At 45.6% G+C, this 16,723-nt stretch overlaps 1 protein-coding gene and 1 long non-coding RNA gene across 10 annotated transcripts in view; one reads left to right on the forward strand and one right to left on the reverse strand.

The window, feature by feature from the left end:
- The window catches only part of SYTL3 (synaptotagmin like 3), a 93,459-nt gene extending 78,180 nt beyond the window's left edge, over nt 1-15,279 (reverse strand). The window contains exons 1-5 of one of the 9 annotated variants that reach the window (XM_053222026.1): nt 14,524-15,279; nt 12,892-13,430; nt 6,117-6,233; nt 3,742-4,372; nt 760-978 (exon numbers count right to left, since the gene is read on the reverse strand). In XM_053222026.1, the coding sequence (XP_053078001.1) occupies nt 760-978; nt 3,742-3,851 (329 nt within the window). In that variant the 5' untranslated portion in view covers nt 3,852-4,372; nt 6,117-6,233; nt 12,892-13,430; nt 14,524-15,279. Of the gene's footprint in view, nt 1-759; nt 979-3,741; nt 4,373-6,116; nt 6,397-12,891; nt 13,431-14,523 lie in introns of all 9 variants that reach the window. The other 8 variants (XM_053222023.1, XM_053222024.1, XM_053222021.1 and 5 more) reach the window with 8 other exon arrangements.
- On the forward strand, nt 6,655-15,210 carry LOC113598603 (uncharacterized). Its single transcript, XR_003419218.2, has 3 exons — nt 6,655-12,844; nt 13,141-13,384; nt 14,431-15,210. It is a non-coding gene; the product is annotated as an uncharacterized LOC113598603 (long non-coding RNA).
- Nucleotides 15,280-16,723: the final 1,444 nt, after the last annotated feature.

Genomic DNA, 16,723 nt, shown 5'->3' on the forward strand with positions numbered 1-16,723 from the left:
TCTGAACTGATAGTGCAGAGCCTGCTTGGGATTCCCTCTCTCCCTCTCTCTGCCCCTCCCCCTGCTCGTGCACTCGCTCCCTCTCTCTCAAAATAAATAAATAAACATTTAAAAAAAAATTCTCTGTCTCTGCCCCTCCCCTGCTCGCGTGTACACACACACACTCTCTTTTTTTTAAAGTTTATTTATCTTAAGAGACAGGGAGAAAGTGCAAGCCGGGGAGGGGCAGAAAGAGAGGGAGAGAGAAAATCCCAAGCAGGTTCTGCATTGTCAGCACAGAGCCCGATGCGGGGCTTGAACCCATAAACCACAAGATCATAACCTGAGCTGAACTTAGACGCTTAACCAACTGAGCCACCCAGGCACCCCTCCTCTTAAATAAATAAATAAATAAATAAATAAAGCTACAAAGAATCACTCTAATATTCCCTAGGTTAAAATTCACTCCACTTTCTCTGAAAGAGATAAATTAAGCTCTGAGAAAACTTCGGCACCTAGTTACAAAATCCAAATGGATCTTAACTCCTGGGTTAGCCCATCCTCAGCTATTACAAACAAACGTTTGCAAATTTAAAAATATCTTTTTTATTTAATAAAATTTATTTTTAAATTACTACAATTTCCAAGTCTAGAAAGGTAGCTTTGTATTAAGCACTCTATGAACCTTTGAGGAGGGACAGCTCTCTCTGTCGGGGGTGTGTCTGGGACCATCTCCAGGGCTGAGTCCACGGGAGAAAGTGAACACCCGGGCAATCTCACCTGTCCTCAAAGCACACGGTGCACTTCCAGGCGCGGGTCCTCCGCAGGAAGACTCGGCACTCGGAGCACACGCGGTGGCTGCAGCCCTTGCACACGGCCCCCCGGTTCAGCAGAAGCCCGAGCTGGCACTGGCAGCGTGCACAGGACTTCTCTTTGTATTCCGGGCTCACGCTCCTTGCTCCTTTCCACCTGAGATGCTGCAGGTGCGTCTTCAGTTTCCTGAGACCCAAAGAGTCAAACGATGAGACAGGAGTGAATGGAAGGACAGGTGCGAGGCACACTCCTACGCGGCAAGAGCCCCAACGCTGCTGCTCACAGCACGAGAAGGCAGACGGCGCTTTGGCATCCGACACCCCCAGGCGACAACATGGCCCTGAAAGCGAGGGGTCTCCCTCAACCTTCCAAAAAGAGGCTCAGAGATTTTCTCAACTGTGAAACAGAGATGAGAAAAAGGTGATCTCCCAGGGATGCTGAGAAGACCAAATGGCAAAGCATAACAAATTCCTGGCACAGATAAGCTAGCTACTCACTTTGTTCTAGGCTCATCCCTCCATGCCCAAAGGGCGTCATAATGGTTAGCAAGAACAGTGGGAGAAGAAAACAAAACAAAACAAAGCAAAACAAAACACACATACACACAGAGCATGGCATCAACTTTAATACAGAAGGCATAGAAAGAACTATAAAGATAGAACATACACACTTGCTATTGTCATAAGTTATCCAACACAATTATTCAACTGATGCTATGCTTTTGCTACTGTTTTTGTTTGTTTGTTTTTGTTTTTTTATGGGTGGTCAGTTCACCCCCAATACCTATTTCCCCTAGACCATAGCACAAGTGCAAAGGGACCTTACGCTGGGCCCCAGAGAGGTGTCATTAACCAGAATACTCTTTTATGAAATGTCTCTGCCACCTACTTTTAGAAGAGAGAAGCCAGTCCCAAAGAAATAGCTTACATTCAACTTGCAGGATTTGCCCTACAATCAGGGCAAATGTCCCTTTGTCCCTCTGGAACAAAGCTTCCTTTCCACGGTGTCCATGTTACTTTGTTGATATTCAAAATGACGTTTCTAAATCACTGAAAGACCTCTAATCATCAAAGACAATTCCATTTTGTTCAGTGTATTCTATTTTTTAGTGGAAGAAAGTATAAGTACATTTAGAGAGCTTTGGGATAACCAAGGAGTACAGAAAAAACATTGTACCTTTCAGTTAACCAGCAAATTTCTCTCATTTCTCAAGCATTTGGGTGCCCAAAGTTTTATTTTATATGTGCATTTTTCTTGGCAAACTCTGAAAGAGTTCTGTCATTAAAAACAAAACAAAATACAGGGCACCTGGGTGGCTCAGGTGGTTGAACATCTGACTCTTGATTTCAGCTTAGGTCATGATCTCACAGTTCAGGAGACTGAGCCCCACATCGGGCTCTGAGCTAACAGCACAGAGCCTGCTTGGGATTCTCCCTGTCTGTCTGTCTCTCTCTCTCTCAAAATAAATAAACTTTAAAAAATGTTTAGTCCCCCCCACTCGTCCTCTCTCTTTCTCTCTCAAAAATAAATAAACATTAAAAAAAATTTTTTAAAAGAGGCGCCTGGGTGATTCAGTCAGTTAAGCGTCCGACTTTGGCTCTGGTTATGATTTCACGGTTCGTGGGTTCAAACCCCATGTTGGGCTCTGTGGTGTCAGCCCAGAGCCTGGAGCCTGCTCTTGATTCTGTGTCTCCCTCTTTATCTGCCCCTCTCCCACTCCCACTCTGTCTCTCTCTCTCTCTCAAAAATAAATAAACATTAAAAAAAATTTTTTTAATGTTAAAAACAGGGCACCCTGGGTGGCTCAGTCAGTTAAGCGTCCAACTTCAGCTCAGGTCATGATCTCACGGTTCATGGGTTCGAGCCCCACGTCGGGCTCTGTGCTGACAGCTCGGAGCCTGGAGCCTGCTTCGGATTCTGTGTCTTCTCTCTCTCTCTCTCTCTCTCTCTCTCTCTCTCTCTGCCCCTCCCCCGCTCACGCTCTGTCTCTCAAGAATAAATAAACATTAGGGGCGCACCTGGGTGGCTCAGTCAGTTGAACGACCGACTTCGGCTCAGGTCATGATCTCGTGGTCTGTGAGTTCAAGCCCTGCATCAGGCTCTGTGCTGACAGCTCAGAGCCTGGAGCCTGTTTCGGATTCTGTGTCTCCTCTCTCTCTCTGCCCCTCCCCTGTTCATGCTCTGTCTCTCTCTGTCTCAAAAATAAATAAAACATTTAAAAAAATAAAAATAAAATTAAAAAAAGAATAAATAAACATTAAAAAAGTTTAAAAACAAAACAAAATAAAAAAGCCTAGTCCATGTACTTATTTTCTAGACTTCATATCCTTTATAAACATTGATAAACAAGGCATCACCATTTCTAAAGGTGGATCTTGACCGCTATCGGTGAGCAGTTTTGATACGGTGCTTTAGTTCGCGTTAACTACTACCAAACAGCCGGTGCAGCTCCAAGACAGACAAGGAAAGAAACTGCCTATTGCAGATCAGTCAGGGAACTGGCTGAGCAGGTTCATATTTTACACTCCCCTCCCCTCAAAGCCAACTTGTTAGCAAAAGCACACAAAGAAAAAGACGGGGAAGGATTGCACCAGATCTGCCGCAGGATCGCACAACGGAGGCAGCCCTTCCCTGGAGGTCTTTCCCTTGAGAGGTATAGAAGAGGCCTGAACATCTTCCTTTGAATTACTCCCAGGAAGTAGCAAAGCGACAGGCAGCAAACAACACACTTATCACAGAAAGGCATATTTTTAAGTGAATGACAAAAGCAGCCTCCCTCCTCCCTTAGGGAAGCTCAGTCACACGGCCGGGCCACCTGGCCTCCACCCCTCACTGGGACGCTTGCGGACGGGACGCCGGGAGCCAGCAGCCAGCCAAGTGGCATCGGGCTGTGCTGTGCGCAGGAAAAGCCCAGCTCCCAGGGAATCGCGCGGCGCGGGGACAGCATACCGGATCCTCTCCTCCTCGGTGTTTTGAACCGCCTGGTCTCGGTACAGGACCTGGAGGATGACCTCGCGTTCCAGTTCCTGGAGGGAATTCAGACTGACTTCCCCGGCCATTCCGTCTCTCGTGCGCGGACCCGTGTTGAGTGTCGCTCCACGACCGAGCCCCCTGGCTGGGGGTGGGTGAGCTCAGAGCCTCCAGGAGCGGCTCGGGGGCTTGAAAGCGCTCCCTCTCCTATGTCATTGGCAACTCTTTGGCTTGTGGCTCTTTTTTTTTCCCCTTTTTAACTGCGTCACGCTCCTCAGGGAGAAGAAAGCCCCAAGAGGCTGTCCCTCAGCTGGACTGGTGGCTCCCAGAGCCTCGGGCCACCGGAAGACCCTTTCCACCGGCCCCGCTGCCGCCTCCGAGGTCCGTCGAAGACAAGAGTGTTATCTCTTTTCTGGGGTCTTGCCAGAGATTGTTATAAATCAGGCAGGGCTCTAAGCAGATAATTTCTGCAAAGCGGAAGTGAGCCCCGGTGGGAGGAAATTTACGAAAGGCGGTGAGAAGGATATCGAGGACGTTTAGAAAATAACCTTCGCCTCCAATGCTTTCAGGTCAGCAGTGATGGTGATTAAAAGCCCAGCCAGGTCAACACCTGTAGAAAAGACAGCAACAAAAGTGGCATCATTTTCCTGGCTTGCGTTCGCCCGTGGCATTATTTCGGAAACACCGAGTGTTCCACACGGACCCTTGCACTTTCTGCCACGGCGATAACGTAAGAATTTAACTTTTATTAAATTGGCCTTCTCATGTTTCTCAAGGCCAAAACTTCTAAACTTGAATTGTTCTTTTGTTGTTTTTTTTTAACTTTATTTATTTATTTTGAGAGAGAGTATGTGGGAGGGGCAGAGAGCCAGGGGTCAGAGGATCCAAAGCGGGCTCTGTGCTGACAGCAAAGAGCCCAAAGTGGGGCTTGAACACACGAACTGCGAGATCATGACCTGAGCCTAAGTCAGACGCTCAACCAACTGAGCCACTATGAACTTTAATTGTTCTAATAGGAATCCAGTATCTCCATGATTAGAGGCATAAAGGTCCATGATTAATGTACCTCATCCTAACTGATAATACACTAGAAGAACAATGTGCTCAACGCATAGCTATTATTTTTACAATTAACTTCAAAACTCAAAAAAAAAAACCACCTTTTAATCAATTGGGGAGGTGTGAAGGGACGTCATCACAACCTCAATATAGCAATTATTTGTTTTTTAATGGTTTTCGTGGACTGCCTTATGCATGGGGTCTCGTTTCTGTTTAATGCTGATTGAAAGGTTCTGTATACATTCTCCCTGCCTTTTCCCACCATTGGTGACACTGGACTCACATGAGCTTCCATTTGCTCCTCTCCCCAACCAAGAAGATGGCATTGAATTGATAAAACACTGGCTAGATGCATTTCAGTGAAATGCAGAACGCGTAGATCAAATCAATATACTTTCTGTAAATGCCATTTTGTTATCAAATCTACATGATTTCCTTAGTAATAAGACTTCCTTTTGATGCTTCAGAACCTAAACTCCTTTTGTTGGGCTTCAACAGAAACTCACATTATATCATGATTCATAACAAATCACTGAATAAGAGGTTAATAGCGCCCTAAGGGATCATTTCCTTTTTTTTTTTTTTTTTTTAGTTTTTTTTTTAATGTTTATTTTTGAGAGAGACAGAGACAGAATGTGAGTGGGTTAGGGGCAGAGAGGGAGGGAGATACAAAAGCCGAAGCAGGCTCCAGACTCTGAGCTGTCAGCACAGAGCCCAATGCGGGGCTCGAAACTCACAAACCGCGAGATCATGACCTGAGCCCAAGTCGGACGCTCAACCGACTGAGCCACCCAGGCGCCCCAGTAATCATTTTCTTTAAGCAGAGATTCTTATTCTTTTTTTCTTAATCTTTGGTAGTCTAGTGAAGCCTGTGTACTTAAATGCATAAAATAAAATACATTAATTTACAAAGGGAATCAATTATACTGAAATGTTTTAATATAGGAATATATATGTTCATTGACGCATGAAGTCATGAGTCTAACAACTACTATAATTTCAAAGTAGTGGTGATTATAAATCATATTTTGAGATATCTGTAACATGCCTTGTGGTATGAAAATATCTATGATTTCTACTGGTGACAGTCAACGGGTCCTGCTAGTTCTTCTGTGGTTTGATGCCTATATTCACAATGGAAGGAAATGCTATATTGTAGTTAGAAGTAAATAAATAAAGGTGGAATCCCTTCCCCATCCAAGTTCATGGCCCTGTAGGCTAAGGACCCGTGGCTCAAGGGAGTCTAGATTTGTCATTTCCTCTGTCATGAGACAAAGTTAAAATACATCGCTCACCCAAATGCACTGGATGCATGACAAATAAGGGTGTCGCAGAGCTCTGCAAAGGCGCACACTTGGCCTCTAGTCTTCAGTAAGGTTCTCGCCAGCGCCTGCTCTCAAAAGGCATCTGATCTAGATGGTGGGAAAATGACAAATCAACAAGGACTCTGGGCTCTGGCCCAGCCTGGCTGGTAATCGCTGCATGGCTGTGGCAAAGCCTCGATTCTCCTTGGTCCCCACTTTCCAGGAGAATGGATGGAACTTGTAGATCTTAGTTCCCCGAGGATCTGAATTTCTGGAAAAGAGGAAAGTACTGTGGAATAAAGTATCATCAAGTGACAAGTGGTGAGGCGCAAATTGGCCCAATAAGTCACCAACCTTATGAGCCTATTTCTTCTCAACTTGCCCCTTGGTTCTTCTTTCTTTCGTCTTATTTCTAATCATTAACCATACCATTGGAGCAAGAACTGTATCAGTGGTCTGATTCTCAAGTCTTTAAATTTTATTTATTTGGTGGGGGAAGGGGCAGAGAGAGAGATAGAGGGATGGAGAGAGAGAGAGAGAGAGAGAGAGAGAGAGAATCCCAAGCAGGCTCTGCATGGTCAATACAGAGCCCAACATGAGGCCCGAACTCACCAACCATGAGAGCATGACCTGAGCCAAAATCAAGAGTCAGACGTTTAACCTACTGAGCCACCCAGATGCCCCTCAAGTCTTTCAAATGAAGAGGTTTGCACTTGGCTCAAAACACATGATTTGTGTGCACTGAGCTTTCTTTTCAGGTGGTTTTTGTACTCCACCCTCTAGCTCTGGTTGTGCAGTGCTAGGCTAGAAATGACATGACCAATGAACTCACTGGGGGAATCCTGGAACATGTAAATGTTCACTCGTTCAGATGGCAGGGTTTTACAGAAATACACGATACAATTATCATTTAACAACACTCCTCATCCTCTATCCAATCCATGGCTGTGGGCCTCCAGTGGGAAGTGCCCTTTTCATGGATGAGAGGGAGCTAACCCTCCCCTCAGTGGCCATTCACTCCTGGCTATAGAAAAGTAAAATTCAGTTTGTTTCTAGGATCCATCCATCCATCCATCCACCCATCCAGCCATCCAGCAAATACTTACTGAGCACCTGCCAAGTGCCAACACTGTTCAAGTGCTTAGAGCACATGATGTGATTGGTGATTTACATCCTATCCCCTGTCTAACAAGAATATGATGCTACTTACAATAAAAACACAGAGGACAATTAAGATAAAGTCAGAGACATATCAGCAGTCAGAGTGGCAAGAGGAGATCATTCTAGCAGGAACCTGCAGTGAAACAGTCATTGTACTTGAGCATGGACGCATTTCTGACCTTCTTGGTAGCAAGACAAAACCAAATAAAGAAACAAAACAAAAGAAAAATCAAGGTGGTATAAGGGCACCTGGCTGACTCAGTGGGTAGAGCATGTGACTCTTGATCTTGGGATTGAGAGTTCAAGGCCCCCATTGGGTGTAGAGATTACGTAAAATTCAAATCTTAAAAAAAAAATCAAGGTGGAGTATATCATTCTGATAAACTGAAAGAACACAAGAAGGACATCCTTGAGGTATAAAGGGCATAGACTAAGAAAACAATCAATTATTTGAGCAGCGGTTTGGCAGAAAGTAGCAAAGTTGTGCTTGAGGTATCGTTACTATATCGGTTTTAAAGCTAAGAATATAGAACCAAATCACAATTCATTGAATGCATTTCAAATAGAGAGCCAAACGTGGTGGTTTCTGGTATTCTAAATTGATTCTGGCATAAGCTTAAAACACTAGAGGTGTAGGTGTTCTGTATCCATCCCACTGTGTTTTTTTATCCTTGACTTCCAGAAATTTGATTCTAACTTCTGTAAACCTTCAGTCACACAAGCACTTGGCTAATATTTATTAGGAGTAAAGCCTTCTATTGTTAGATGGAAATGTGCTTTTTTTCTTTGACCTGAAGGATCTGTCTCCAGAGCCTGTCTAACCAAGGGGTGACTTTTGAAGTGATGCCCTCAGCACTGCAGAGAGCATCACTCCAGAGTCATAAATCGGTACTGTTCATAGGGCATCACCCCAGGATCAGTCACATCAAGATTTAACAGAAGTGGAGGAAGATGTTTTCTCTTTGGTCTCCAGTGTCCTCCTAGTGTCCTGCCTAGCCTGGTGGCTTGGACTTTCCATGTAACAGGTTTGAGCCATGGTTGCTTCATGGTTGTTTCCTAGGACTCATTCAGGATTTTCAATGGGGGCAGTAACACCCTTACATCTTTAGAAATTTGTGGGGTGCTTCTGGTTGGCAGAGTGACAAAGATCTGTCTCGCGCTCCCATGCAAATGTTGACTATCTTACCAGACCATGTAATTGGGGAAAAATTACAATTATCTGATAAAATTTAACTCTTTTATAAACACAGAGTATACCTTCAAGGTTTTTAATATGTTCTGAATTTTCCAGATTGCGAATTACAATATATTTCGTATAATGAGTAAGCATTGAATTTCATAGTTTTAAAAACCACTGAATTAGAAGATCCAACAATTTCTAAGGTCACTTACAAATTAAATTGTATAATTCTCTTGTTCATGTTGCAACACATTATTGGGTTTGTAGGAGAATGGGGTAAGGGAAATACAGAATTGGTTGGTGGTGGTGGTGGTTTTGTGTTTTGGTCTGGGGACTTTAGTTTGTGAATTTGCACATGTAATTTCAGGTCTGATTTCCAGGTTATAATTGAGAGCTCAGAGTTCTTCTTTCAAGATGCAAATTATTTGAATTATTTCAGCTGCATTTTTTTCCCATCCTCTTGAAGAGAAGTTCTGGGGCTCTTTCTGCACTGGGATTTGAATTCTTAGTTTTGTGTCAACTGCTAACTTGAAGATTCTACTCTGTGACCCATTTTGCAAATCACTCCACAATGATTCACTAAAACTGTTCTTAGCTCATGCTCTATTTCTGCAAGACAAAGCGCCCCCAGAACCGTGATAACAATTCATTTTTAATTTGTAAAGTTGCTTGTGGTTTTTAGCGAACTTCCCAGTCAGTAAGCAGCACAGGCCCATGGTAAACACCCAGAAAGCCAGAGAGAATCTCAACCACCTCCTGGCGTTAGCAGGGGGAGGTACACCTTTACAGATTCTAGTCCCCTGTAGTAGAAACCATGCTGGAATATGTTTCATAGTCTTTGAAACACGGATAAAACAAACCTACTTCTCTTGTGGATGTTTTGATTGATGCGATGTTTTGGAGTAGAACACGGAGGTAGTAAAAGAAGTACATGAAATCTATCAAAATCAGTTTGCATGCTCCTTGCACTGTGCTACGTGTTACTGTCTAGGATGACAGAGTAAGAGAGGAGAGTAACATCTGTAACCCTCACAAGGTGTCTTCGTGGCAAAGTGGAGACCCACCGAGCCTGGGGGACGAGGAGGAGCTGGTCTGAGGCATGGAGAGGGCATCTCTCAGGTGGGAACAGTGTATTTACCAACCCTGAGGCGGAAATGTGACATTCTTCCTCCAGCATGGGAGTCCAGCTTCTCCACAGCCTATAAACAAATTCCGAAGCACGAACATGGCCTTCCTGACATCCCCAGATCTGGGGTATTCCTACTTCTGCATCCTCACTCCCACTAAGTGCTCCACTGCTCCCATAGTGGACTCCTTCGAGACTATTCCCTCGAGCCCATCGGGCCCTTTTTCTTTTCTGTGCATTGATTGGCATCTACTCTTCCCTCCGTCGACCAAAATCTAAATTACTCAGAGACAGTGAGGGAACAGTCAGCAAAGCAGGCTTGGAGCTGACTACGTGGGCGAGTAGCTCAGCTCTGCCTCTCACTAACTGCTGAGATGCTGGACAAGTTACATAAACCCACTGAGATTTAACTTCCTTGTCTATACAGAGAACGACCGTGCCTACTTCATAGAGTAGTTGTGAGGATTAACTGTGTTGCTACCTATCGAGCACTTAGATCACAGTGGCAAGCACATAATAAGCAGTTGATAAATGTTCACTGTAATTACTAGCAGTAGTGACAGTATCACCATCATCATTTTTAATCTTTCAAGGTCCGGCTTAATTGCTACCCAATTTTCCTTATTTGCAATCGAAGGTAATCACTCCTTCTTCATTATAACACCTTTCCACTTCGTATATTTCTCTATTGGGACGCTGACTTCATGCTGGCTTGTAGTCAAGAATCCTTTCTAGTGGTGACATTGAGTTTTAGTGATCCCTCACCACCCAGCAAGTAGTATTTGGCATGTGTTGAGAAACCCAGTAAATATTGTGCCACGCGGGTTTGCTTGCAAAGCAGGAAGCACAAATTCAAGTCGAGTAGGAAGTAAGGAGAGTCAGGTGGGCAAGCACCCAATTCTGAAAGCTTTAGCCTTCAGAAATGTGAAAAGCACAGGAGAATCAGAGTCATTTCAGAATTTGAGAAGCATACTAACAAGCGTTTTAACAATCTCATGCAGAAATTCACAGCCCCACAGCCGGAGAGATGAAATCTCCCAGATCCATTTTTCTGAGATGCTCCTTTTTCAGTCACTCTCTCACCCACCTGACATATTCTTAAATTGTATTTATTTTGTCCCAAGCAAAGAAGCCAGGCTCCGTTTTCATCCATGGGATGCCCCAACCTCCTTTCTCCACTGCACGTTTGTAATTTTGCAACCGTGACTGCCTTGGCTTTACAGCACTCCCCCACCTGTCCGTTTGTACGTGACAATTAAAACATAAAACCAACCAAACTGTACCATCTCCACATCAGTGGGGATACAGGGCGATCTGAGATCAAACCCAATTCCAGGGCATAGCCACGTGCTCTCGGGCCAGTTGTTCAATCTCTGCAACACCCCCCTTCCTTCTCTGCCTCCTCTGTGACGTCCTCTGTGACCCTGCTTCACAGGGTGGATTTGGGGATGAAATAAATCACCCAGGTGGAGACCTAGAGCAATGGCTGGAACGAAGCAAGCAACGCTCAAAACATTCCTCCCTGCAATCCGTCCCCCACGTAGGAAACCCCCAAAGTAGGAGAAGAAGCCGTTTCTCAGGGACCGATAGGGACAGAGGCAGCGGGGTCCCCTCCTAAACGCAGCATGGTACTTCAATCCGTGTATTTCCATTTTGTCTGTATCCAGTCAGGCTGCATCCTGGTGCAACTCTGGCCTCCAGACAAACACAGCTGGGTTATGGTGTTGGGGGCATGGGTTCAACAACATGGGTCTCCAGGCCTTCTGTGTGCCAAGCATATGCCAGGTATTAAGGATGTACAATAAGGAAGACCCAATTCCTGCATTCAAGAAGTTCACATTCCAGCCAGAAAATTTACTTGCAAGCAAATAAATTATAACATGGTGGGTTGAGTGTAAAGACGCCAGAATCTATCAACAGTAGCCAAGTTACGGAAAGAGTCCAAATGTCCACTGATGGATGAATGAATAAAGAAGATGTGGTGTATATTTACAATGGAATATTACTCGGCGATCAAAAAGAATGAAATCTTGCCATTTGCAACAACACGGATGGAACTAGCGGGTATAATGCTAAGCGAAATAGTCAGAAAGAGAAATATCATACGATTCCACTCATATGTGCAATTTAAGAAACAAAACAGATGAACATAGGGGAAGGGAAGGAAAAATAAGATAAAAACAGACAGGGAGGCAAACTATAAGAGACTCTTTTTTTTGAAAGAGAGAGAGAATGGGGAAGGGGCAGGGAGAGAAGGGGACAGAGGATCTGCAAATGGGCTCTGCGCTGACAGCAACTAGCCCAGTGCGGGGTTTGAACTCACAAACTATGAGATCATGGCCTGAGCTGCAGTCGGACGCTTAACTGACTGAGCCACCCAGGTGCCCCATGAGAGAGACTCTTAAATACGGGGAACAAACTGAGGGGTGCTGGAGGGGTGCTGGGTGGGGAGCACAGGCTAAATGGTGATGAGCACTGGGCGCTGTGTATAAACGATGAATCACTAAATTCTACTCCTAAAGCCATTATTACACTACATGTTAACTAACTTGGCTTTAAATAAAATTTTAAAAATCAAATAAAAAAATGGAATTCTGGAAATGGTCCTTGAGTTAAAAAATAATAATAAAGTGCAAGAAGCTACAGAGCAGGAGAATGCTCGGAGGAAGGTGGGATTCTCCTTATGGAGGAAGCAGAGATGGCTGGGGGAGGGGGGACAACCCTGTGGGCCAAACATGTGGGGACAACCTTGCCGCGGGGACAAAACAGTCAATGGTGTGTTGAAATGCTTCCTGCTTTCCTTCCTCGGCCTCACAGCAAAGCTGGCCTGGCTTTTAGACCTGACAAGGGGGAGGCACGAGAATCACGGAACTGAAGCAAACACGAGGAGGACAGGAAAGGAGACGTTCTTTGCTTGCCGGCAGGTGTCCCCGGTCCTTTCACCCGATCCCGTGTCATCTCTGAGCAGCTGGTCATCAGATCCTAGGCAGGAAAGCTCCCCCGCCCGACCGTGATGCAGGGGACGGGGACAGTGGAAATGCGGCAAACCGCAGGGGCGTGCGTGCGCGTGGCCGGACGGTCGGCGCTGCCGGGATGTTCGAGGGCAACTACAGAATGTTCTCCAAGCCCGAAAGCCACAGCCGCGCAACGGCGGGTCGTTTCGGGGGGCCTCAGCCTCCGCCGCTCTGCTGCTACCACAGCTGTTTCCTGGAAGGGCCGCAGTCTGAGAACACGGCCCCAGCACTCTGCCTGGTACGCGGGGGGGACGGAGCGTGGGGACGCTGACCCCCAAACTTCACCCGAAGCGCCGTCCCTTTTCGCTGGCGTATGGCACAGCCACAGAGGACACCGGTCCACGTAAGGCAGGAGGTGGGCGAATAACAGCTCTTGCCTCCGTGGTTCCGGCCCAAACGGGGCCGGTTCGTTTTTACAAAGGCCAGGTGACGCGCATGCGTGTCCACCAGAAAGCCCGACAGGGGAACGGAGGGGCGGGTCTACGGATCCTTCGCCTCCCTGGTCCCTTAACCGGACGTGCGTTTTCCGGGAAGCTGGTGAAGCTCACGCTTTGGCGTCCCTCGCTCACGTGGCCCCGACCTCGTGTTGCATTCGTTCTCTTAAAAAAGTCTCCACAAGTTGTATGCGCTTCAAGTCCTTACGGTAGGAAGTTGCGCATACACGGGCTTAACTCAAGAAGACGCAAAGCCCACCTGACATGGGAGAAAGGGGAATGAGCCTTTGTCCTGAAAGGTCGCTGCAGTTCACTGCTGATTCCACTGGTTCTTTCTCGTTCAGGTAGGTATCTTGCCACGAGAAAACCCCAAAAGTTGAGATCACGGTGCTAGGCGTATAACACGCAGTTGATAAACGTTCGTTTTAGAATCAAAGTTAAACACTGAAATAGAAACCCACAACTTCCAAGGCTTACACTTGACCTCTTCTCAAGGAAGAGTGAAGAAATGAGAATTAAAATTATTACCTTGTCACAGACACTGCTCATAATTGTCGTTATACTTTTTGTTGGACCAAAAGCAACTGTTCATTTAGCACTTACTCGGGGCCAGTCTGACAAGGGCTCTGCATACATTACCTCTACCTTCATTACAACACTATGAAGTAAGTACACCCATTTCACAGATGAGGAGTGTGAGGCTGGGAGCGATTAAGTAATTTACCTAAAATCACACTCCAATTTGGGTCTGTTGAACTTCAAAGCCTTATGCTTTATTTAGGCAGAAAAGTTCAGAAGCTAGAGTCTCCCGTTCAGCTAAGTCTTCAGTCTTAGCCGAATAATCTTTTTCTTAACATCGATTCTAACTTCCTAGTGGATCCTTAATACCTAACGCACATGTCTCCCTCATCATCTCTCCTCTTGCCAAGAAATGCATTTGGAGGTGAAGGCAGCTTACCCGAAAGAAGTTAAAATTAGACCCCGGCTAACTGACTTTCTTTTTTATTTTTAAAAGTATATTTATGTTCTATCTCCAAACTAGAGGTTATGGGTGATGGAAACAATCTGAATCTATGAATCCACAGCAAGGCAATAATAAACTGTATGTACACTAATTTACAAGCCACAGAAGAAGTCCAACATATGCAATAACCACAGTACGAAAACAATATAAATACAATCAAAACAAGCACCACCTTAAAAAAAATTCACACCATATAACTTTTAGATAGAGTTGTTTGGTTTGGTGTGGTTTTCAACTAACTCTCAAGTATTTCCTCCATTCCATTTAAATCATTATCACCCTACCGTTCTAAGTGTATGCTATTCAATAAAATTAGAAGTCATCCTCTGGCTAATTTATCACTGTTTTTGTCTCCCACCTTCTCAGTGTCATTAATTTAGGAAAAGTTACAATCACCATACTCTCTACCCACCTCACTCTCAGCACAACCTCCCCACATGGCTGGATGTGGATACTCACCTACCTTGGCATCTGCTTCAAGAGAGGAGACGGGGGGCCTGTTCTGGAGAGAAGGAAGTCAACTTTTCTTCACTTTGGAACAACTGACGCATTTCTCTTTCCTTCCTGTCGGGCCAGTGCTGAAGCGGGGCAGCGTCTGCGCCCGCCCAGACAGCTTCTGTGGTTGCCCCCACATCGCCAAGGACCTCAGGAGCGAGGCCACCCAAGGCCACACCCAGGGGCTCTTGTAGGCCAACAGTCCATGGTCTTCAGCTGGAGGACAGATGAAGCTGACGTTCCTGAAACTTTCACCCCTACCAGGGAAACCCCAAGACAGACTAGAGGCTTCAAATATTCAAACGTTTTCACATTTGCAAGGGGTTTCACACTGACCTCAAGTGTAAATGACTGATCACATTGTGAAGAATGGTTACAAACGCAAGAATAACAAGACTGGCATAAGCTTTGGAGGGGGGAGGGTGCACCGCGGGGCGGGGGCAGGGGATTTCACTGAGGTATCCCATACAAATAGAATACGATAAAATCACAAGCGGGGGGAACACACCCCTATCAAGAAACTACAACGGCACCCCGGAAGCCCCTTTGTCTGCCCTTCCAGTTACTACCTTCTCTCCAAAGATAACCATTTTCCTGATCTCTAACACCACTGAGTCGCTTTCCTGTTTTTGCACTTTGTGTCAATGAACGTATGTAATATGTTCTGCGTCTGGCTTCTTTTGTTCAGCATGCTTGAGGTTCAACCGTACTATTGCAGGTGTTGGAGAAAACAGACCTCCGTGCTTTGGAGACAAAACATAATGCCAAGACAGAGTTCGGGATGGAGAGGAACCACAGCTTTAGTGCTTTGTGGGCCCGGGAGGCTGCTGCAGGCTGAGGCTTTCAAGAACCTGCAAGCCCGCCTGGAGGAGGAGTGGGGAGGGTGTAGGGAAATGCAGGATGGGGCCGGTTTCCACAGGAATAGGATACTTTCTGCCAGCCTCTTCAGTCGCGTTTTCAGGGTGGTGCTGGGTTCCTGAAACAAAAGGCTGACGAGGCAGGAGGTGAGGTTTTGCCAGAGAGGAAAAAGGTGACTTTAAAATCAAGCTTCTCTGAAGCATTAGTGCAGCCATTTTGATTTTTTGTTCAACTTTATGCTTTTAAGGGGTTTCACATGTGGTTATAGTTTACTCATTCTCGTTGTGGCATTATATCATATGAATACATAACAAGCTTATCTATAGCACTAGCGATGGCCATTTGTGCGATCCGTCGTTTGGGCTGGTCTGAACAGAGCTGTTACGAACATTCTGGTATAGTGTCTGGGCGAATTCTTGTCCGTGTTTCTGTTGGCTATGTGCCCAGATGTGGAACGTTCAACACTAGTAGCTGCTGCCAGTCTTTCAAAGTGGTTATGCTAATTTGCACACCTATCAGAAACATGTTCCCCCAACACTTACTATTTGCCTTTCTTATTTTATCCATGCTGGTCAGTGTGTGTTGGAATCACATTCTGGTTTTGATTTTCATTCCCCTGATCTTTAAGGCAGCTGAGCAATTTGAACGTTATTTTATCGGTTTATTCATCATTTAGCTAGCTACTTTGATGCAGGGCCTGCTCGAGTCTTTTGCCTATTTTACGATTGGGTTATCTGTCTTTCTGTGATTGATTTATAGAAGTTCTTTATATATTCAGGATATGAGTCCTTTGTCAGGTATTTACATTACATGTATCTTCTCCCACTCTGTGGACTTGTTTTTCCATTCCCTTAGTGGGCTCTTTTGAGGGTCTCAGACTCACCTTTGGGGGTGAAGTAGTGTGAACTCTAACTGAATGATCAGGCAAGTCAGATGATCCCTGAAAATAAGGTGCACTGTGTGGCCTTGGGAGTCACTGGATACCTCTGAACACTACTGGGCCTCAGTTTCCTCAACTGTAAATGAGGTTCACTTTGATCATCCCTCCGGCTCCTCAGTTCTGAAATCTCATTCTTCTGCGGCCTGAGGATGATGACCTGAGATGGTACATTCCATCAGGGGAGGAGCAGGGCTGGGAGGGTGGGTGGTAACGGGCTGTGAAGGGTAGTGGGCTGCGACAAGAGGCAAGAGTGAATTAAGAGGGCAAGCTCTGGGGTGAGACAGACAGATCAAAGTGACCTTGAGCAAACCATCTGGCCTTCCAGAGCCATTTCCTGGTGAAGGCCACAGGCTTCCCTCTTCGTTT

This window comes from Acinonyx jubatus, chromosome B2, assembly GCF_027475565.1.
Source record: "Acinonyx jubatus isolate Ajub_Pintada_27869175 chromosome B2, VMU_Ajub_asm_v1.0, whole genome shotgun sequence".
Classification (NCBI taxonomy): Eukaryota; Metazoa; Chordata; class Mammalia; order Carnivora; family Felidae; genus Acinonyx; species Acinonyx jubatus.